Below are 22,058 nucleotides of genomic sequence, written 5' to 3' on the forward strand. Positions count from 1 at the left end.
CCACATGATATTCATCAGCGTTCCATACTAAGGTCACCTCCATAAAAACAGAGAAAACTTTATCCCCTGATGAATACCATTATAAGGGATTGTTACGTCCCAGCTCGCTGGTAACAACTCGTAACAGTATGCAGGAAAAGCTGATATGTGGACCTTGAGTTATGATTATTTTGCATCATGACTATCTGCAATACCATCACCAGAAACACATACTCCAAACTATTTTGATTCAAAACCTGAAATTCACAAAAGAGTACAACAGGCTTACCTTGGGCTCCATGGAGATGAAACTATGGCGACCACGACTGGACAAAGTCGACCTCTTGATGGTCCGGCTATGGAAGAAGTGATAGTGGTCTTTGAGATCTCCAATCTGCAAAATACAGAGAGACTTCAGAAAAGTCCAAATCTCTTTCTACCTCACCATAACTCATTAGTGTGATGTTTTTTTCCCTGCAACAATGTCTTAAAAATGATCATGAGTAACTGCTCTGGAATTTTTATTCTAGTAGAGATGCATTCCACTGTTGAAGCAGATTTCAGACACATTTACTGTTTAAAAACACACTTACATACACCTGACATTAGGGTTTATCACGGTCAGTAATGAACTGGGTAAACTCCTGTTGTGGTTGGGAGTGACAACCACAACAGCGAAAGAACTCTAAAAGTACTAAAAGTTCCTTCTCTTAAAAGAAGTAAAGGGAATTTTTTTTCCTCTGTTATCATGTTAATGTTTATTCTGTGTAATATACATAACCTTTTTTGAGCTCGTAAAAACACGGCACACGGACTAAAAGGTGGGACAGAAAGGGCAGACAAGTGAAACAAAAACAGACATAGAGACAAAGTCAGACAAATGTACAGACAGACACAAACGGACAAAGAAAGAGTGACAGAGAGATAAGGAGGAGAGAGAATCCGGAGACAGACAAGGATAGACAGATAGCAAGCTGCTGGACGGTGATTAATTTTAATAATTGATAAAGTCCATACAATGCCTCAGATGATCAAAGTGTCATGGCTGCCAAGAGTCCTGTGGTGTGTCACTGATCCATGGCTAAGCTCCACTGCCACAGAGCCCATTAGATCAGCTTTCAGCTAAATGCTCATGCACACACACACATATACACACACTATACACAACTTCCAGACTGATAAAATGAGAAACAAGAAAAGGCCAATATGCCTAGCTGCATCACCTTCCTGCAAACACCAAACATTAACTAAACATGCAGCACACATCGAGTAAAAAGCATTCTACATACTAACAAAATGTGCTTCCATAACAGGCAGCTACCACTTTGGATGCTTCTCATAGTGTAAACAGGTCTCAACATATCGTGCTTCCACTGCCTATTTAATCTACTCAACATCTGCACTGCCATTAGCAGGCCACCCTTCCCTCTAGGAGTGTCTGCAAATGGGGAGCTGCTGGAAAAGCTCTACACACAGAATTAAAAAACCCTAAAGCCCAGGTCTAAACATCTGCTGCACTGCTCTTTTTAAAGCCACTGTTCTTTTCCACAATCACCAATTTATTCCAATTACAGTGACAGTTTATCATAGTTTCAACGCCTCTTCAGGTTATACAATATCTCACTAGATGTGCAGTTTCTCACCCTTTTTTAAAAACAAAACCTAAACTCTAGTCTACACGTATGGCTTTAGTTGTTACTGTTGTAGTTTTGACAACTTATGTTCAGATGGAAATTCAGGGGTTATTCAGTCAACTGAACTTTCACTGTGATGCAATAACCTGCACAGTGAATCACAGCTTCAGCAGAACCTCTGGTTACTGGAAATTATGTCGAAACAAATTTTTGAAGCAAAACCACTCTCACTTCAGTGATTTATGAAGTATTACATCACAGACTTCATCCATTAAATTTCCATGTCACTTGATACAGAATCCAACCAGGAATTGCTAAAAGGTGATAAGACTTTCCCGATGGAAATTATTCTGAGTGTGCCATAGCTGGGTCATACTGCCAAACTACAAGTTTTGCCTGAATAAGTGGGGTGCAGATGCATGCTTGCTGTCCAAGTGACACAAGAAGATGAGACCCAACTGACAAGGAATTAAAATCTCCAACTCAAGTTAAATCAAGAAATCAAAAAGTACAATAAATGAATTATTGTTTTACTGATACACAGACAGAGGATAAAAATTATCCATGAGTGACGTATCAATATTACTCCTGATACCTTATTCCTGCAAAACAAATGTTCCAATAACAAAAGTTAGCCTGATGCCTTTAAGGATTGATGCATCAGTACAACCTGCCTAAATCATCTCACATCTTGTTACCGATGCAGCCACCTCCTGTCCATGCAAGGCTACATCATCACCCTCCCTGTCAATGGCTCCAAGTCCTCTTTTCGAAGAGATGGGATCTCAAAACACCAGCTTGAACAGATATCCACATCTAGGGCCTTGTCAGCTGATTTAGACTCAATTTGGGCCAGTGTCTTAGTCTGGGAAGGGGGCTCCATGGTTAAGAGGATTACCCAGAATTCCCCAACGAGATGCTCTCTCACTCCATGCCAACTCTTTTCACCCATCCATCCATCCATCTATCGTCCCTTACTTCGCTCCCTCCTCCTTCCATCTCCCAGTGTGTGGTTATCTTTGTCTGTTCCTCTCTTTCCACCCCTGTCAGGAAGACTATATTGTCCCTCCGTCACGTGTTTTCCATACCCATCCCCCCTTTTCTGTCTTTAACTACTTTGCTTCCCCTCGCAACTTAAAACCTCTTCTCATTTAGCAGTCATATGTCCAAATCATGAATCACACAGTCCAATCCAAATGAATAGGCCTTGATACGTTTAATTTTATTCTCCATGTACATCAGTGCTGCACTGATATAAGAAGGAAAGGGTTCATGATGGGGATGCCAAAGTTCACATTAGGAAACCAGAGTATGCTGTTATCGCTCCCATGGGAGCGGCTTTCAGCTGACCCCAAAACCAGGAAGTGAAGTAAAACTCTTGTCTATTAGGTGTCAAAGTCCAATGAACGCTCCATATTGAGATGGAAATTAGGGCGAATGGTGGGGGTTGGGGGCGACACTGCACTCCACAGGGGAATTCCTATGGGTGGCTGGTATGGAAAGGGGGGGAGGACTCCACACATTAGTTCCCGTCAAAGAGAGGGGATAAACGAGGCCATTAAGGCCTGCTCTCTGGGGAGTATAGTGGGTGGGCGGGCTGGATAAGGCAAGGGGGGCGGGGGGGGGGGGGGGGGGGGGGGGGGGGGGGGGGGGTTCAATAGCTGTTGACTAGGCTACCCCACAACAACCTGTCAGAATGCCCCCCTCTGTTCCACGCTGTCTTCACGTCAAGCACTGGCAAGTGCAAGCTTGAACTACCCACGTATTTCGGTCACGATACTCTGGAGTATGTGTGGGGTCCACGTTTGTGTGGCGTATTTCTTTTGTCCATAAAGAACACAGGATTTCTCTTTAAACTTTGTCAACACACCTTTTCAAGTGGCCAATTAAACCCCTCCTCCTGGCCCTATGCAGACTTCTGTTAATTAATAAAATGACGTACAGTGAAGAGAGACAGACAAAGGTGTTTCCCTTCTCTTTATATGTATAATTTTTACAGCTGTGGTTAGGATTTATTTTAGACTTTGCTAAGCAACGAAGTGTCATATCTAATTTGAAAGTTGTATAGTCTTACACCGGGCAGAAAAATATATATATATATATATATATATATATACACACACACACACACACACATACACACACATATATATACACACACACACACACACACACACACACACATATATTTCAGCTTTTTCTGTTGTAGTGAGCGGTGCTTCATCAATACTCAAGAAACACAGAAGAACAGCTTCAACCATAAATTTGTTAATATTGACAAAAAATATGAAGCATCAAAACAACTTAGGCTATCCTAAATGTAAGCAGAGCTCAACCATGCAGTTGTTTAGCAGCTGACCCACAGTGGGCCTAGTTATGAACTATGCTGAGATATTACACTCACTGGGAGAATACTGTGGAACATAAACAGAGAAGTGCAACACCCAAATCTCCATTTCCTCCTCCATGTAGCCTACTGTTTAAAAAAAACATTGCCAAGTTTTTCAATTAAAAAGGCCAGTGTCCAAGTAAAGCAGGACTTGTCAGGGTAGCAGTCCTTTTTATGACACAAATACAATACTATAGTGTTAAGGAGGAAGGACATGAGAATCTGTTTGACTGCGGGCCTTTTGATGTCAAATCCAAGACCATAAACCAAACAGCACTAGCTGTCTCACATGTGTGTCAAAAGGACCAAGCACAGAGACTGCGGTGGCCGTGAGGCTGATAGTGAGCTCCCTGTGGCCCCAGCCTGAACATGATCCGCGGAGACCCAGCGAGCAGGCACCTGTTGTGCCATCCTGCTCTTGGTCTTCTTGATTTGTTCTCTGCAGCTTCTCTCCCCTTGTCTGAGAGACAGAGGGCCACAGAAAGAGGGACACAGTTAGAGGATCACACAGAAGGTTTATGGCTCAGGTTTGGACTTCAGACCTTCAGTCGTTTGATCCTGAATCGTTTGTCTACTGGTTAAGGAATAATAACCACGATGGCATGCCCAACGTTTAAGTGTTGACAAAAGCAAGAAAACAAAAAGACACACAAATAAGAGGCAACTTTGATTGGAGCAATGTGCGACCTACCTGTCCCATGTTCCTATAGCCATATTTGTCCGCTATCCGTTCGGCCACATCGGATCCACCAGCTATCCGGACTGCCCAGTGGTTGGTGTAAATCCGAGCTTTGCACGGCAGGGACGCAAAGCTGAGACTGAGCGCCAGGACGCACAGCAAGCTTCTTCTCCAAGCGCCGTTGCGGACCATCTTCCTCCACTTTTAACCCCGACTCTTCTCCTCCTCCTCCTCCTCAGCCGACCAGGCAAACAACCAAACTTCTCTTCTCGCCGAGCAAGACTCTCATAGAAACACAACTATCCGGGCAAAAACAGAGAGAGAAAGAGAGAAAGAAAGAAAGAGAGAGAGAGGGGGGGGGGGGTTAGGGGAGAGAGAGGGGGGAAGGAACGGAGCCCCGAAGAGGAAAAAATATACCCTATCCTCAAACCTCTGCTTTTCACATGGGAGTTTGAAGTTTGCGTTTCGTGTGCCCTTTCTCTGTTCCTCTCTCTCTCCCTTTTTTCCACCGCGGAGGAGGGGGGGAAGTGTACGTGTCTGTGCGTCTTTGCGCGCGAGTTCGTGTACGTCTGTGTGCGCGCGGAGCTCCTCAAAGCTGATTTCTCTTCTCCACGAACAACTCGGATGTTGGTCGTTCAGCTCATCGGGCTTTCATGTGGCGAAATGGCTACAGCGCCTCCCCACAAATAACTAGCTGACACTCCGGAGAGTAGAAACAACTAAAGCCGCGGGGTTTCCCCGCCGAGCTCCGCTGGGTCTTAAAGACACTCCTCTTGGATTCACCGCTGACCGCCCGTCCACCAGACACAGCGTAGGGGGGGGGGGGGGCAAACCGAGTGCCAGGAAGCCACTTGCGGGCCAACTTCAAGGGCTTCCTCCAGGATAGACCCAGGATATAATGATTTACTTAAAACCAAACAGGCTGAAAGTTATCTTAGTTAGACTATATTAAATAACGAGTTTATTTTTTGCTGTCATAACCCTCAGAGGAACGTACAAAAGAGACACAGCTCTAAAAAAGTTTATATATTCTGCAATTAACATGTTCATGACTATACTTCCATAGCAAGGTGACATTAAAACACAACTGACCTCAAAAGTTACAATATGGTTGAATCTATAGATTTGTGCATTTCTGCCAAGTAACCATAACCATGACCCCATGTTAAACCCTAACCCTGACCCTGCTCTGACCCTTATTATAAGTTCAAGGACCAGAACAGTGTGTGTCAAGGTTATTTCTTTCTTGGTCCCACTATTTATCAGACAATCTGTTTCAGTAAAATCCATCCATCGTCAACCGCTTATCCTGCGTACAGGGTTACGGGGGGGGGGAGCCAATCCCGGTTTACATCGGGCAAAAGGCGGGGTACACCCTGGAAAGGTCGCCAGTCCATCGCAGGGGACAATCTGTTTAAGTAAAAATATTTATCATAATGTTGAAAAACACTTTATTTATGAAACACGTTACACTTTTAAGGATGTGTGTATTTTGTAATAAAACATCTTGAATATATGGAGAATTTTAGACCAATGTAACATTCTTTGACACTTTTGGGCTTTGTTTTTAGACAACAAAACAATACCAGTGAAAATTGCATTGCTTTCTAGACTTGTTTTGTGCTAGTATCCTACAGAAGTACTTGTGTTTGAGACAGCAGAGCTGTTTCCTAACCATCAACCAGCAAGTTTTCAGTGAGTGACTGAGATGTTAAATGTGTTCGCTAGTGTGTCACGTTTTAATAGCTGATGCAAACTGCTGTGTGGAATGTCAGTGATGTTTTCCCTTCTAAAATGTTCCTTCAAACAGTTACAGCAGTGGATGCATTACATTTTGGATACTGCTCTCCCTTCCTACACCATGTAAGCTGCTGTTGAATGCAAGCCTTGTCAGTCTCCTGGGCAATATTGACATAGACATACCAATGTAAAGTTGGGTAAACTATGACCTCCAATTCAGTCATCATCCAATGGTTAACGGTGACAGACAAAAAAAACAAAACATGAAATTTTTCTTTTTCCCCACAAAACACCTCTTTCAACATTTATCAGTTTGATTATTCTTTTAGTTGTTGTGACGGTCATTATTTATGGTTCATAGGTCAGACTGCTTAAAATATGCGTGTGTTTGTGTGTTTGTGTGTGTGTGTGTGTGTGTGTGTAAGCATACAGGCATACAGTAAGATAACCTTACTGTATGCCTGGATTACGCATTCCACCACTGCCATGCAGGCCTTGGCTTTACTGCATATTTTCACTTAATCAGTGAAGCTGTAGATGTCATGCCCCCCATCGTAACACAGGTCACAGCTGACTAAACGCTGTCATCATGGAATGTGCCCGGTATTATCTGCAGTTGAGCCTTTCATTCAAGGCCTTTGTTGATTGATGGGTTTTTGTTTTGCAGCAGTTTCCCGGGGATGTCTCTGTGCACAGCGAAAACTCTGTTCTGCATGGGACACAAGTGAAAATCAGCATAATTGCACTAATTGCAGCCAATTTCTCGCTGAATGGACCCCGCTGTCACATCTCACAACAAGCAGGGGGACAAGAACATCTCATGGTCCCCCAGATGGAGATGAAAGGCAGTAAAGAAAAAAAAAACACCCAGTGATCATTCTTCATTCAGCCGGATGGAAGGGCTTGTAATTTAAAGGGAAAAAAGGAGTGGAGACGGAACACAGCAGAAATTGATTTGAGTATCCAAATCAAGTACCCAGGTCACGAGGCCACCTTAAGCACCAGGGCCCCCAATTTCCTTTCAGGTCTAAAATGTTGCGATATACTGCGTGACAGCCTCACAAGCTCCCTGATTTTCTCCTGGGAGTGAACCGAGTGAACCCCAACAAAATGTCTTTGTCAACATCTGAGAGCAGAGCGGTTCAGAGTGTCAACAAACATTTTGAGGGTCATTCCTGTGTGCATTCCTGTGCCTCTTCAATGAAATATCAGGGTGCATCGTGTGTGTAAAGCCAGACACAACTTCACACAACCCCCATGATACAACACAATGGTAGGCCCCAATAGGAAACTGCAGCCAACAAGCTTTATTCACAGAGGACACAGCTAATTTGTTCATTCAGTATCAAGCCCAACATTTCTAGGAGGGGACCTCCCACATCATTTTCCTGTCCCATTAAGACCGGGGCATTATCAAACATGTGTGCCCCCGTTGCATTCAAATACATCTTGCAATTACCCATCTACCACTGCTTCCCCACACCTGTCTCATGTCTCCATGTTTACCCATCCTTTCCTTACTGTTCCATCGTTTGATTTCCTTTCCTTTCCAGATGTTCTCTTTTTTCTTTTCAGCATATCCTTTGTTTGCTGTCCATTATTTTTATTTAAGGCTTCCCTCTTGTTGATCTGAATGTTCTTTTTATCCATTTGCACTATGCTTCATCTTTCTTTCCTTCATGTACCTTTCTGTTCCTTCAGTTGTTTTCTAGGGCCCATCGATCTATCTGACACCCTTTCTCTGTATATCTCACTGGGTGGGCTTCCTGGGAGCTAAGGTTGACCTTTCATCTTCACTTTGACCTTTGACCTTGTTGCTGTAGGCTCCTGCACTTAGGCCACAATAATGCCTGCCACTCACCGACTTTCCATCCTCTCTGCTCTGCATCCCACCCTCTCATCACCACCCTTCCCTTCACCTTCCCCTTTGTCAGTAGTAGTGTATACCAGGTTTATATAGGCTATTCAACACATACTTGTTTGACTGGTCTGCATTACTTCTTTTAATGTATAATTGCCTGTGTTTAAAAGTCTTATTGCGTTCCAAATATGGCTTACAACAGTGCGTTTCATCAGTGCCCAGGTCAATATTACGCAGTATAACTATGAAAGGACATCTTAGAGGATTTGTTTGATATGGTCTGGTGAGCTGTGAACCACCTGGTCCTCTTGTATCAAAGAATTACTCCTGTGTATAAGTACAGTCTCAGTAATTGACTTCAATTGACATAGCTATATATTGCCATCTGGTGGTGATTGATAAGATTACACATAGGAGCAAAACCTCAAAATGTTGATATCCATTTACATTGTTAGAAGTTGAGAACTACTCTATCTGTTCCTAAACATATTATCTGTGCTGAAACGGTATGGTATGAGTTACTTTGTTTCCCTTACAACACAATGACTGGAGAAACAATTGCATTTTAAGGCAAAGTAACTGAAATGTTGCTCAACTCTTCAACTAATTAGTTTTCATTGCACAACACTGACAGAGCCATTCTTCTTTCTTAACGGAAACATCCTTGAGATAAATAAAGATTACACAAATAACACGTTGGTATCATTAAGAATGTAAGTTGTGTTCTCAAGTAAGGGTGTTAACTTTAAATTAACTAGGAATTGGGAGCCATGATCCAAGCAAATGTTTTCTTCCACTTGTCAACAGATTCTATAGTATTTTAGTGGTGGCCCTTTAATAAAAATTTATAACCAAGATACATTTACAAGAGCTGTCGCTGCCCAGCCTCAAGTTTAACCAACAATCAGAAATAGAAGTGATCTTGGGTAAACTGATGAACATTAGTCCTCACATGAACGGGGTCTGTTTATAATGGTACACTTCTAAAAATGAATGATCATATTGCCACAAGGTACTGCCAGTAGTGAGCCTGTCTGGATGACCGAAGTGCAGACAAACAACCCGCCCCCCCCTCCATTAACCCCTCCCTCCTGCTTTACTGCTTCTTTTAAAATGGCAAATGGGGCTGTGACAATCCACAACAGAGTCAGAGTTTCCCTTAAATACCATTGTCTTTCACCATCTATTCACCCTCATTCTACATGACTGCATACTTAAAGAATGTGACTGGGCTGAAAAATAATGTTAATTCAGCACATTCACATTAAATATGAAAAGAATAAATATAAACTCAAAGTTTGTGCTGTGCCAGGAAACAAATAAGTTCATTATATTAAGTTATTTAAAAAAGAAGTAGTACTTTTCAATATTTTATTAATATCATAGAATATGCATTTCATGGGAAAAGGAGGTGTCTTAATGATGTATTCGCTGTAATCAGAGAGCCACCTGTGTCGCACTCAAGCTGGGCCACCATATGGCCAACTGGCTTAAAAGATAGAGAATACAATAATGGCAACCATATTAGAGAAAATGTTCATTTCAGTTTCAGGGAACTATTCTTTTTTGGAAAATAGGTTGTTTTTGTTTCACACAACTTTGCAAATTTACTGTAGAACCTCAGATAAGTTCAGTTTGAAATAAAACTAGTTTTCCATAGATTTTCATCTAAATGATTGTTTGCCATCTCTGACACTGAATTATTAAATCAGAAAACTTACATCTGAACTTCCAACAGTCTAGAAAAACCCATGTGAAGAACTGGCACACAAAGACTCAGACACATCAGAATTCCAACTGCTCAGAACTTTATTTCGAGGGAAATCAGGGTTAAAATTAAATTAAAATATAAAATTTAGATGGGCACGTCCGTCTTCAAAGAGAAGGGTGTTGACACAAGGAGTAGGCAACCCTCCAGAAGAAGGAAGGGAGAGAGGTAGGAGGGGAAAGACATGAAGCTACAAAATTAAGTTTGGGGGGATGAGCCTGGTCATTCAGGAAGTTATGGGTAAAAAAAAAATAAAAAAAGGGGAACAAAGACGAGACAGGCAGTTAGATATAATAAACCCCACCCCCATCTGAAATGTCCTCATATGCAATCAGTGCTATAGCGCTCTCGTTTTCCTTTTTCTGGTTTCTTACAGGAAGTTTTAGATAATTTATCTTCTCTCGCTCTCTCACCATCATATTCTGTCTTAATGTAACATCTTTTCCTGCAGTTTTGAAAAAAGTAAACAAAAAGTCCTTCAAAAATAAAATGCAGCAACCACATTTCATGTTCTACTATTACATATACAGTATATATATATAAATACATACATAAATATCTTACATGTACAACCAATTTTGAAAAGGGGGGGGAAGAGAGAACCCAAAAGACTTATGAGGACTTGGGAGGTGGGGGGATTGGGGCAAGGAGGCCCAAGGTTGCTCATTGTGAGGGTAGTGTGTCTTTCGGTTTGTATTTTGTTTTAGCTTTACCCACACGCGCACACGCACACGCACACGCACACAGCCTTTTGGGGGAGGGGGAAGCATTCCTCAGTTGGCCCAGTAGGGGGAGCTGCCGTAGCTGGACTTGCTGCCTTGGGTTTTCTGCTGCATGTTGCTAGACTGACTTCGCTGACCAGGACCACCCTGCAGAGAAGAAATCCTGTTTAAGACCAACTACCTACCTAACATGTTTATTTAATTTCCCCATTTACTTTATTAGCCTGATCCAGCTGCGGGAACATTTCCAAGAACCTTCTGAGGGACTCAACTTTACTAGCACTACCCGTAGGAAACTACAGACCCCATTTTGGTCCCTGCCCCCTGAAAGTATCTGTTCCTGCAGTAGTACTTTCTGAGGGCCCAGGAACCATCAGGGTGGAGTTTGCAGTGATCACTGCTACTGACAGACAAAAGCTTTTTAGTGCCTGACGTTTTAGCTCTTGGGGCAAAATGTTCCTGGGACTATTTGACCAAAAAGGCCTACTATGTTCTAAATACTGCAGGCATGCAGGTTAATGCACAGGAGCAGTCTTGTTTGGTTGCTCACCTATGTCAGCTAACTACAACTTGATGCTGAGGTCACAGCTCTTCAGAAAACATGGGTGTCTAATACAACGGACAAAATCACAAACACCCAGATTTATAAAACACTTCTAATAATGCAAACTTATTTCATGAAACCCTGGGTGGGAAGAATGATGTATGCCTAAATGCTTCACCTGTCCGTCCTGTGTGAGGTGATGGTGCAGCAGCTGGGAGTGGGGCTGTTGGTGTGGTGGCAGGATGTGCAGAAAGGGAGCAGGGGCATAGCCAGGAGCACCCCCAGGGTTCAGGGGTCCCGTTCCCCCCAGTGCTGAAGGCAGGCTAAAGGGAGGAGGTGTGCCTGTGTGGAAGCCCTGCTTGTCAAATGACTGAGGAGAACAGAGAAGACAAGAGGTTAAAATACAAAATTGAATTAAATGCAAATCAGGAACATTTCAATTAGCATTCCATAAAAACCACTGAAGTGTGATTTTAAGACTAGCATTATTTTAAGTCTCAGCTTAAACAGACATACAACAGAACAAGCAAATCACTCACCTGAGATTTGCTGTAGATTGAACCTCCCATGTCGGGTACTCCTCCACTGGTTCCTGACCCTGACAGTCCCGGTGCTGAGAGGAGAATAAAGAGAGGGAGCCGGAAAGAAATAAAGAAAAAGATTGGAATTTAAGAGGAAGGGGAGGAAAGCAAAAAAAGAAAGAAGAAAACAACAGAAGGAGAGTAAAGCAAAGGGGTTAGGGAGGGCAGAACAACTACTGTCATTTCACTGACAAATATTAAGCAATGACTGGTCATTTCCACTGTTAGTAGGAGGGGGGGGCAGCCAGTAGGAAGAAGCATGTTAAGTGAGAAGGCGCAGAGGAATGCTCACTTTTTTACCCCTTTGCATGTATCCACTTACGTGAACAAAGTGCAATCACACACGTGCATATACACACCTTTTTAGCCCACAGCCCTCAGCTGCAGAATCATCTACAATTGTGAGTACATCCGTTTTTGCCAAATGATTGTGCGCGTGTTGTTAGAGTGTGCGCACATGTGTTGTGTGTGTACCTTTCCCTGGGCCGCTGCCCGCTGACTTGGCCTGTGATTGGGCAGAGCCTCCGTACCCTCCCTTACTGTACTCCCCAGCGTGGGCTTGAGACAGGTCATCAAAGGCTGAAGGAGGGTGAGCACAGAAGAGGAGGCAGAGCGAGCAGAGGAGAGGGATGGGGAAGGAAGAGAAGGGAGACGGAGAACAGATGAGGTGAAGAGAAGTAAAGGAAGAGGAAAGGGGACGGGAAGGTGGGGCAGGGGAGAGAGAGGCAGTAAGGTAACCTGACTAAAATGGCTGTGGTGTCTATATTGAGTTGTGTCCAACTTCAGCAGGGGGATTGAGCTATGCATGCAGCACAAGCACAAAAAAACTCACAGGCCCAATTCCACACACACATGCAGCATTTGGTGTACATGAATATAGGGTTGGAAGTTGAATTTCCTTTGCCTCCTTCACACCTAATCTATTCCAAGGTCTCTGTTCACATTAAGTCGCTCTCACAATACCTGTACTCATGAATAGCAACAATTTGGTTTGGTACAGCTGTATTTTACGAGACACCAGAAATTGTCTCAGTAATAAAGCATTGTAAGACTAGCTTATATACTTTTGAGCATCAAAAAAAACACACAATACAGAATTAACGGGCCAGATAACCCACTAATGTGGGCCTAGTGCTTGGCTCTTGGTGGGAATTGTTGGGTTTCTGTAAATAATATCAGTACGGTCTAACCTGCTCTATATGAAAAGCGCTTTCATTATGGAATTAATGTCACTATCTATTCCAACTGTTGAAGTCAGCAAGTTGCTTTGACAGTTTTACAGTAAGTTTAAGAAAAACCTGTTCTGTCATTGGTCACACAGAAATGCACAGTCTCACAGTCAATAAGAACTATTAAAAAGCTGAATTAAAACTGCTCAATATAATCTTCACACGAAAATGTTTTACTTGAAAAGATGTGCTGCGTTAACTGTCTGAAAACATCAGTCAGAGCAGTGATAGACTGAACCTTCTTGTTTTGTCCAGGTCTTACCTGTGCCATATGCATGCTGTCCATAACTGGGCTGATGCTGTTGGTGGTACTGATTGGAGGGGTTTGCCAGGCCCATTGTAGGTTGCTTGGCAGAAGCAGGAGGCACAAAGACGGTGGGGCCGTACTGGAAGGCTGAGGGAACCCCCGGCACACCAGCATAGTACGGCAGACCTGTAAGATGGCGAGTTAGAAAAATACGGGCAATGAAAGCAGTCTGCTATACAACGGTCTTAAAAGGTGGGGTATAATCAATTTTTTTGGTCAAATTCATTGAATCTCTCCTCAGTCTGCTAGCTGTCTGTTCTGGTGTTTGTACACAGCCCTGGCTCTGTAAATGGGAAACACTATTCCTGCCATGGTTTGTGTGTCAGGTAACGGTTACATTACTTGCCGTTTCATTGTTCGCTCTATCATAGTATTTTGTTGGGGTATTGGATTTCTGCAGAATCACTCACCTTTAAACAGCAAAGATGAGAAGGGCTCTTGTTAATGGGCAGCATTACATTAATAAGGTCTACACAAACTCAGATTTAATTTGTCTACATTAATTGTTGTGTGAAAATTCCTTTTCACTCATTAAAATTGAAAATTTCCTGAACAAGCATTGTGCTTTTCCGGCAGAAACCTGTTAAATTTTAGCTTTAAATACTGACATTTTACAACAGCTGTCTTATAAACATTTAAAAATGAAAGCCAAAAATAACCAGATGGTAACTAAACCTGGAATTTGCATTAGGAGTAAACGCTAAATGCATGAATGAGTTCGAGGGAAATAAATGTGGCCAACATAATATCAGTTAAACACAATATAGCTTTTCCTTACCAGTGTATCCGTAGCCAGGGGGCAGAGGAGGGTTGAGGAAGGCCTGATTTTGTGTTTGCTGACCCTGGCTCTGTCCCTGGCCCTGCCCCTGTGTTCCTGCCTGGGGAGCCTGCTGCTGCTGCGACTGCACACCAGCTGTAGACAGGCTGGTTGGGGGAGCTGGAGACGAAGAGTCATTCCTGCCAAACTTTGTTGCCTCACCTGGACAGCAAACAAAAAGGTAGAAAATACAAAACTGAAGGTAAAAAACAAACAAAAAAACAAACAAATCAATATTCCTTTTCCAGTCTGTTGAACAGCTACTGTAATTGGTTAAAGAAGCCATCAAATTAAGAAAAACTAGGAAGTCAAAATCTGTTTATGTAATCAATCTACTTAACATGCTTAAGTGCAAAAAATATAACTGCTATAAATGAAATTAATAGTGGTATGGACATGGAGAGCAATCGTGTCATTGGGAGTTTCCAGCCTATTTTCAACATAATGCAGCGACAGTAGACAAACTTAGACCCAAGTTAAAGATCAACTTTGACTTACCAGAATAAGGATTGTTGGCCAGGCCATCTCTTCCAGGCATTGTAGCTGTAGTACCAGGGAATGTTACACCATAATAGTCCTGGGTAGAAACAGGGGAGAAAATTAAAATGGCCAAATAAATAAATACTAGAACCAAAGAAATATGCAGGTGGGTAAATGACAGAATAAGCACAACAGACTCACCATAGGAAGGCGAGACTGCAACATTTGCAAGTCCTCGTATCCATAGATCTGCTGTTGAAATACACAACAGAGAGAAGTAGTGGTGGTTATTATTTAGTACCATGTTGGGGTCTCTACTAAATCTGTTGCCTGCAAACCCTCTTTAGTTTTAACTTCTACATATTTTATCTCCTACTCAGCTTTGTCAGTGTCTCAGTGCGTTCCTTAGACGTCATGTTTGATCAGAACCTACTAAAACACAGTCATCATCAACACTGAAAAGCTGTTTGGAATAAGGAATGAACTCACTGCCAAAATTGTGCAGTGTACACACTCATGGTAAATGCAGGGCTTTTTGATTTAAGGCTTACAGAAATGAAACCTCAAATAGATTGAAGAAGCAAAACAGTTCGGTGTAGGTTAGACTCCTGAGAAACACCCATCTGTTTAGTTTCATGGTGATACAATCCTTCTTTCCCTTGAAAAAAAACCCAGGGGTCTAATTAACATAAATTATTAGGAAAGCGCATAGTTACCGGGTAAGCAGGGAGCAAGCCACCAGGGCCCATAATATACTGGTTGGCCAGGAGAGGCGGCACTCCTTGGGCCAAGTTGGGAGGAGCTTTACCTGGCAAAGAAGAGAAACTGGATTATTTTTTACTTGACTTAAGGTGATGAGAATCACTCATTTTAAATAAAGTATTTCATTATCTTGTGATTTATATTTACATAATCTAGATACATTTGTATAGATCTATTTAGTCTTGAGTGTCACACCAGGCCGATTACATTTACTGGGAATTAAAGTTTTGGAGAACATGTCTGTTTTTTTTAAATATTCTGTAAATTAGCTCCTGTGTTATGGTGATGCGTTTCCAGTGTGGGCCCATGAGCCTACCGGAGGTTGTGGTGAGCAGGGGTGCCGTTCGGCTGCCTGCAGCTGAGAGTGTGGCGTTTGTGCCATTAGGAGTTAGCCCCGGTGCTCCAGATTGGTGCAGACCATTGGTGGTTGAGCTGCTGACAGCCATGGGAACTGAGAGACTGGGATTGACAGCTTGGCTGGATGACGATGAAAAGGCATGGAGGTTGCCGCTACTGCTGCTGTCCTCATTACTTATCTGATGGAACAGGACAAGAACAGAGAGGGGTTGAGAGAAGAGAACCACCAACCGTTTTGTAGGTCAAGGGATGGGTGTTTTCCTCAAAGCTTAGCAGAAAATAAAGTCCTGCACTCAAATGACTCAAGTGAACAACAACTAACTTCTACAACTAACTACTTTCAGCAGTGTCCTTTTATTAGCAAAACTGCAGAGTGAAGTTAAAGTTAAAGTCTGTGTGCAAGCATGTACACACACTTACAGTGAGGGAGGAGCTTGTGGCGAGGGCCGATCCAGATGAGTGAGTACTGGTAACGTGGCTAGAAAGAGAGTGAAGTGATTCAGTCAGCCTTAAAACTGATGAAACAACAAAAATACTTTGCACATGAAGCATGAGCAGGATGATGGGAGATTCAGTGAAAGATAATTCCACATAAAGTATTAAGATATGTGCTTGTAACCATCATTATCTCCAGACAAAAAAGGGGACACGGACACACACACAAAAAAAAAAAAAAAAAATCTATCAATTTGCAACATAAAGTCAGTGTGTCTGAATCACCCTTTACCTGCTGAGCGAGGGGATGGGTGTTGAGTGGGAAGATGCAGGGGAGGGGATGTGGTGGCCGGGGCCACTGTCACTTGTCATAACGGGAGATTCTGTCTTCACTGTTCTAGATGATGACGGTGCTGGTGCTGGTTTAAACAAAAAAAATTTAAATGTTCATTTGGAGTAGATTTTTGCACTTTGATGTTACAAACTGATTGTGGCAGGAGGAATAGAAGAATGAAATACAATAAAAAAAGTTCAATGAGAAATATGCGTCAAGTATGTCATGTGTTTATCAGCTTTCTAGTTACCATCGGATGCATTTAGTGATATTCAACATATTAGATTTTATAGACTACTCCTGTTCCCTAAAACTTACAGCTGAGAGTACTTACCGTCCTGTGTGCTCTGTGTCTTCATGCCACTGTACCCATTCTATAAAGTAGAGATCAAAGTCTTAGTTTCATCATTTGGCTTCTTGCCAGGGATTAAGCAGACACTGCGCTTTTGAGAAACAGTGAAACCAGCAGTGGTGTACATCCTTTTCTGATTTGGGTCCCTTATTCATACAGAGAGGAAAAAGGTTTATCCTCACCGTCAGAGCAGCAGCTGAGGGGACATCTTTGCTCTGAGAAAAGCCCAGATGTGGTGGCAGGGACCTTGGGACACTGCTTTCCACACGGCTAGCTGCAGGAGGGGCTGTAGAAGAAGGTGGAGCGGCAGCACTGGGAAGACCCAGGGAGGGGGAGGGCGTGGCACTGGGTAAGCCCAACGATGGTGATGGGAAGCTGGGATCCGATACAGCTGAGGTCAAGCTGCTCATGTGTTCACTGTTTACAGGAACGAAAGAAAGTAAGATGAATGATTGATTTTTGTATGGCTCTATTTAGAGGGCTTAAGCATGAAATTTTTCTGTGCCTGAAATGTGTTCATGGTTTACGACATGGGCATTTAGGGGGATTTTGAGCATTAAACACTTCATTTCTTGCACTACAGTAATATTTTCTGCCACCACCTATAATCATCAAAATATAGGTGCTGGTACTTAGTGCTGGGCAATACAGCCGAAAATGTTATCACGATAAAACATTTCATCGATTATTCTCATGATAAATGTCAAATCATTATTTCTTTCAAGTTAAGTTGTGTAAGAAAAAAAAAAAGAAAAAAAAAAAAAAAAGTACTAACTCGTCAATAATCATTCATGCAGAACGACTTCAACATTTTAAGAGTTTGCTGTAGCATATCAAACTTTTTTAATGTCCCGCCTCATCCAGGCTGTGATTGGCCAGTTCACAAAAATTTACTACGACAGCTACTTTATGCTCACGGCTGCATGAAAGGCACCCGAGCTTCTACCTGCTCTGTCTCCGCCGACAGAGATTAGCAAACAGGCGAGAATGGGAACAGATGAGCACCACAGAGCCCACCAGTACACAAGAAAAGTTCCAGGACTTTTCTTGTGGGTTAGGGTTAGTTGTGAGTGGGCGGCTGGCCCGGCTGGCCGGGCTCGCAAGCTCCTCCCGCGGGTTGGTACAGGCTTCCCCCGCCGCCACTTGCGGAGCTCCTCAACTCCAAAAACTTTCAAGCACATTTTTGTTTCACCGTCACTTTTTGTAAAACTGTCAATGTTTGAGATCTACACAGTTGATTTCTCTCCTCAAAACTTCTTAGAAGTGGAATTAGTGATAAAATAACATCTGAAAATTGTTTAATATAAAAAAACTTTGTTGTTGGCCTGTGTCTGGGGCGCGCAATGATGATGCAGTGAATAGAGACGATTCTCTGACTAATCAGTTGTCTGCTATTTTTTCACGTCACATTTTAGTATCGCCTCAGCTCGCTTTGAACCTCGACGGAGGCGATACGAAAAAGTACCTGGTAGCAGGTACAACTTTCACAATAGAAAACCGAAAAAAAGGTGAGTAGTCGAGTCGAGCTGGTACCATGCAGTGGGAAAGGGGCTTTACTGGTATCGGTGACCCACTTCAAGCACTGCCTATAATCAAAATTGACACCATTTATCTGTGAAGCCGGTGGATTACATTCTGACAAAAATGGCCATGTTACGTTGGCAAAGATCCAGACGACCCAATCCAGCAATAGATTTATTGATATAATGCATTTTGGACTAGACACACACACGGACTGCTGTTGCGTCAGTTTATATTAACCTAACTACAGTTAGCGTGTAAACAAAAAAACATCTACAAATTAACTTTTTGAATGACACCTTAATTGACCCAATAGAAACTTTCATGCCCTCTTCACGACCTAAAATAGCCAGTGAGTGTCTACGTAGCCAGGATGTGCCAGTCCTTTTTCTTTTGTGTATACACCGAGCCACAAATTGTGCAGAGGAAGACTGGTGCTTCACACACATAAGACGCGACAGTTAAATAAATATGCAAGAATATTTTCCACAGACATATTTATATATTGTTGAATACAAATAAGCTAATGCCTACAAAAAAAAGCAATTCAGACCAATTCACACACACCTCACAGCTCCTGGCTTGGAGAACAGGCTGCTCTGTGGCTGCTGTGTGGGAACAGTGGTATGGCCAGGCATGATTGCTGCAGCTGCTGGAGCAGGGGCCTGGGCCGATTCTGTCTGTGCCATGTCTACGGTTCCACTACCAGCCTCAGAACCAAAGTCAAGAGCTCCAAACTGAACATTTAGACCAGCTATATCTGCTGAGCCTGGCATTTCCACTGCTGACGACGGGATCTAGGTAGACAAAGAGGGAATTTAATAGAACTAGGCAAATATATTTAATCAAATTTAATTTGTTTTTGTACTGTGTGTAAAAATGTGCAGAAAAGTTGATTTTATTTGAGGAGTTATTTGAAAAATGAATGTGGATAACTAGCTACAGCTGCGTCAAAACAACCCCATGAAATGCTACTTGAATGTTACAGTATAAAGTGCCACGCAGCAGACAAGCAGGCTCTGGTGGCCAACATGTATGAAATGGACATACTTAAAAAGAACTGCATACTTATCTGCTGTTATGTCTGAATAAAGCAGTTTCCTGAAGCTGTTAATTCCACTTCCATGACATTAACTCTGTCCCTACCACACAGCCAGAGACTTAGCTGGCTTGTCTCATTAAACAGACAAGCCAGCTTTCAAGTAATACTGTCCTTTTGCCATCATGGCTTGAGGGTTGAAAAAAAATGAGATGGATAAAAAAAAAAAAAAAGAAAAAAAAAAGTTCCGATTTCAGAGGAGCTTACCTTTGAGGGAGGAGGTACTCTGCGCCTCTGTGTCTTTAGCTGCCGCTGAGGGGGTTCTGTGATGGGAGGCTCCATGCCTGGCAGCTTCACTCCTGGAGAAGCTCCATCTCTTACTAGAGGGACAGAGGACTCATGGCCTAAAGGAGATTGAAGGCAGCAGTCCATTTCACAATGTTGTTAAAAAAAACAAAAATAAAACAGCACTAGGATAAAAATCATTGTTAGATGGCAATCCTGCCATGATCATACAGCAGAGATCCACAAAGAAAGCAGAACGACATTGTGGTTACTAAACAGCTCAATGGATCATGTAGCATGACCTGCTGCTGCCGGTATACCCATCTAATTACCAATATTCAATTACGAAAATAATTAGTTGAAGCTCAAATGTCGTGTGCAGATGTTCACACGTTTAGTGGCATAGTATGATCCTGTTCTACAGTCCTACCTGGCGGGGTGGGGACTTGTGGAGCATGCTCTGTGGTGTGAGGGATGGAGGACTGTTGATGCCTCTGAGCCAGCTGGCTGAGCACCACCGATGGCTCTGGCTGAAGCTTCATCTCCACTGAAAAGAATAAGGATAAATATATATTCAAATAACTATTGTACTGTTGTGCACAGCACCTCTTGCATTGTTGTTATTGAGAACAACTGACCAATCCCAAGTATCGCCCCATTTTATAGTCCAAAACCAGTTGAGTTAGATGGGACCTGTAAAAGCGACTTCATGCACACATATCGCTGACCAATGCTAACTAACTGCATCAAGGATCCTTCTTATTTCTGTGGTTATGTTGAGGAGATTTGAAAAGGGACAGATAGATTAGATAGATTTAAGATGTAAATTATAAGCCAGAAAAGAAGTGTGTAATAAATTATATATATATATAACTATAAATAAATAATCTCTGTAAGGCTACGTCCCGATCCAAAGTAACCTTTGGTGTTATTTATTTGATATACACAACGTACATCGATTACTTTACTGACGGGACACATGCCCAGGAGTGCAGCAGCAACTTTGACTGATAGTCTAGTCTCTACGTGTGACTGGAGACCGGGAAGAGTCATTTTGTCTTATTCACACACATTACATTGTGAATATATCCTTCCATCACATACTCTTGACGTTGGCTTCTTGAAGCTATATTTCCTGACAACATCAAATACACACTGTGGCTACAGGCTAAACAGAACTGGCGTGGCCATGTTTCTTTGTATAAAGCTTGTCCGACCTAGCAACAGTAACTAAGGGAGGGAGGGACTTAGGAAGGGTCAATTAGTTAAGATTGAATAGTCATGTCATAAATTTCTGTGTCGGATTTCTTATATACTTTCAGATAAACTTACAGTGTTGGGCAGTAACAGGGCCATTCTCAACTCTGTGAGCCTTGACTTCTACAGAGGAAGAGGAGGCAGGAGCAGGGTTCTGTATTGACGGTTGCCCTGCATCTTTGGAAACACTACTGTTGCTGGTGGCGGCCAACGTCTGACTGGCTCTCTGACCAAGCCGAGGACCACTGAGCTGCTCCGATGTCCTGATGTCAGAGGCAGGTGTTGGCTTAGGTGCATTCAGGGACCCAAAACCAGAACCCAAGACTGAGGACTGGGAGGAAGAGAGAAACAAAGCAAGACCTGAATACAATGACACCATATATCAGTGTGTAAGCACATAAATAAGCATATATGGTTGGTTGCTGGTGTGTGTATGCGTGGCTGTCTGTACCAGTGAAGCATGTGCGTAGGTGGTACCAGCAGAGGCGGCGTGTGCGTAGCTGTTGGCTGTGGCGTGTGCGTAGCTGTGTGTTGCAGTGCGTCCATTGTGGTGGGAATTGGTAAACACCAGGCTTTGGCCTAAATCCTCGGCTGATGGACCATCGACTATCGCCCCCAAGTCAGCGTCCATAGAACCTCCGACAGTCACTCCAGCCTTAGGCAGTAGGCTAGCCAGGTCCACACTGAGGAGAAGCAAGAGAGCAGGAAAAGTGGGAGAAAAAAGGTTTGGGGAGGATGGTCAACAAGGAGAAGATAACAGCAATCAAATATTGTTCTCCAAAATAAAGCCTGTTCTCTGTAGGGCTTTAAGTTGACTGGACTTTGGGCAGGTCACTTACTTGTGTCCAGGTGTGATGTGGTTTGCTGGAGCAGAAGAGGCAGTGAATACTTTGGTCTCAGACAACTGTGAGAAAAGACAGGAAGTACATCCACCAGATTAATATAGGCATATGTGCAGTACTGTATATAAAATCATTCTGAGTGAC

General features: G+C 42.8%; 2 protein-coding genes and 1 non-coding gene across 11 annotated transcripts in view; all 3 read right to left on the reverse strand.

The window, feature by feature from the left end:
• The window catches only part of pcsk5b (proprotein convertase subtilisin/kexin type 5b), an 89,116-nt gene extending 83,722 nt beyond the window's left edge, over positions 1-5,394 (reverse strand). For 2 of the 8 annotated variants that reach the window (XM_046033927.1, XM_046033928.1), the window contains exons 1-2: positions 4,694-5,378; positions 269-373 (exon numbers count right to left, since the gene is read on the reverse strand). In XM_046033927.1, the coding sequence (XP_045889883.1) occupies positions 269-373; positions 4,694-4,873 (285 nt within the window). In that variant the 5' untranslated portion in view covers positions 4,874-5,378. Of the gene's footprint in view, positions 1-268; positions 374-4,693 lie in introns of all 8 variants that reach the window. The other 6 variants (XM_046033929.1, XM_046033930.1, XM_046033924.1 and 3 more) reach the window with 5 other exon arrangements.
• A 4,679-nt stretch (positions 5,395-10,073) lies between these two features.
• LOC123960090 (ubiquitin-associated protein 2-like) overlaps positions 10,074-22,058 on the reverse strand; it is a 19,655-nt gene continuing 7,670 nt past the window's right edge. The window contains exons 13-29 of one of the 2 annotated variants that reach the window (XM_046034602.1): positions 20,246-20,362; positions 19,798-19,934; positions 19,059-19,288; positions 17,153-17,387; positions 16,953-16,992; positions 16,577-16,703; positions 16,270-16,327; positions 15,809-16,028; positions 15,447-15,538; positions 14,932-14,982; positions 14,749-14,827; positions 14,212-14,412; positions 13,389-13,559; positions 12,372-12,476; positions 11,856-11,929; positions 11,495-11,686; positions 10,074-10,919 (exon numbers count right to left, since the gene is read on the reverse strand). In XM_046034602.1, the coding sequence (XP_045890558.1) occupies positions 10,824-10,919; positions 11,495-11,686; positions 11,856-11,929; positions 12,372-12,476; positions 13,389-13,559; positions 14,212-14,412; positions 14,749-14,827; positions 14,932-14,982; positions 15,447-15,538; positions 15,809-16,028; positions 16,270-16,327; positions 16,577-16,703; positions 16,953-16,992; positions 17,153-17,387; positions 19,059-19,288; positions 19,798-19,934; positions 20,246-20,362 (2,225 nt within the window). In that variant the 3' untranslated portion in view covers positions 10,074-10,823. The remainder of the gene's footprint in view (positions 10,920-11,494; positions 11,687-11,855; positions 11,930-12,371; positions 12,477-13,388; positions 13,560-14,211; positions 14,413-14,748; positions 14,828-14,931; positions 14,983-15,446; positions 15,539-15,808; positions 16,029-16,269; positions 16,328-16,576; positions 16,704-16,952; positions 16,993-17,152; positions 17,388-19,058; positions 19,289-19,797; positions 19,935-20,245; positions 20,363-22,058) is intronic. The other variant, XM_046034603.1, reaches the window with a different exon arrangement.
• LOC123961066 lies at positions 16,410-16,486 on the reverse strand. Its single transcript, XR_006822655.1, has one exon. It is a non-coding gene; the product is annotated as a small nucleolar RNA SNORD121A (small nucleolar RNA).

Source organism: Micropterus dolomieu, linkage group LG21 (genome assembly GCF_021292245.1).
Source record: "Micropterus dolomieu isolate WLL.071019.BEF.003 ecotype Adirondacks linkage group LG21, ASM2129224v1, whole genome shotgun sequence".
Lineage (NCBI taxonomy): Eukaryota > Metazoa > Chordata > Actinopteri > Centrarchiformes > Centrarchidae > Micropterus > Micropterus dolomieu.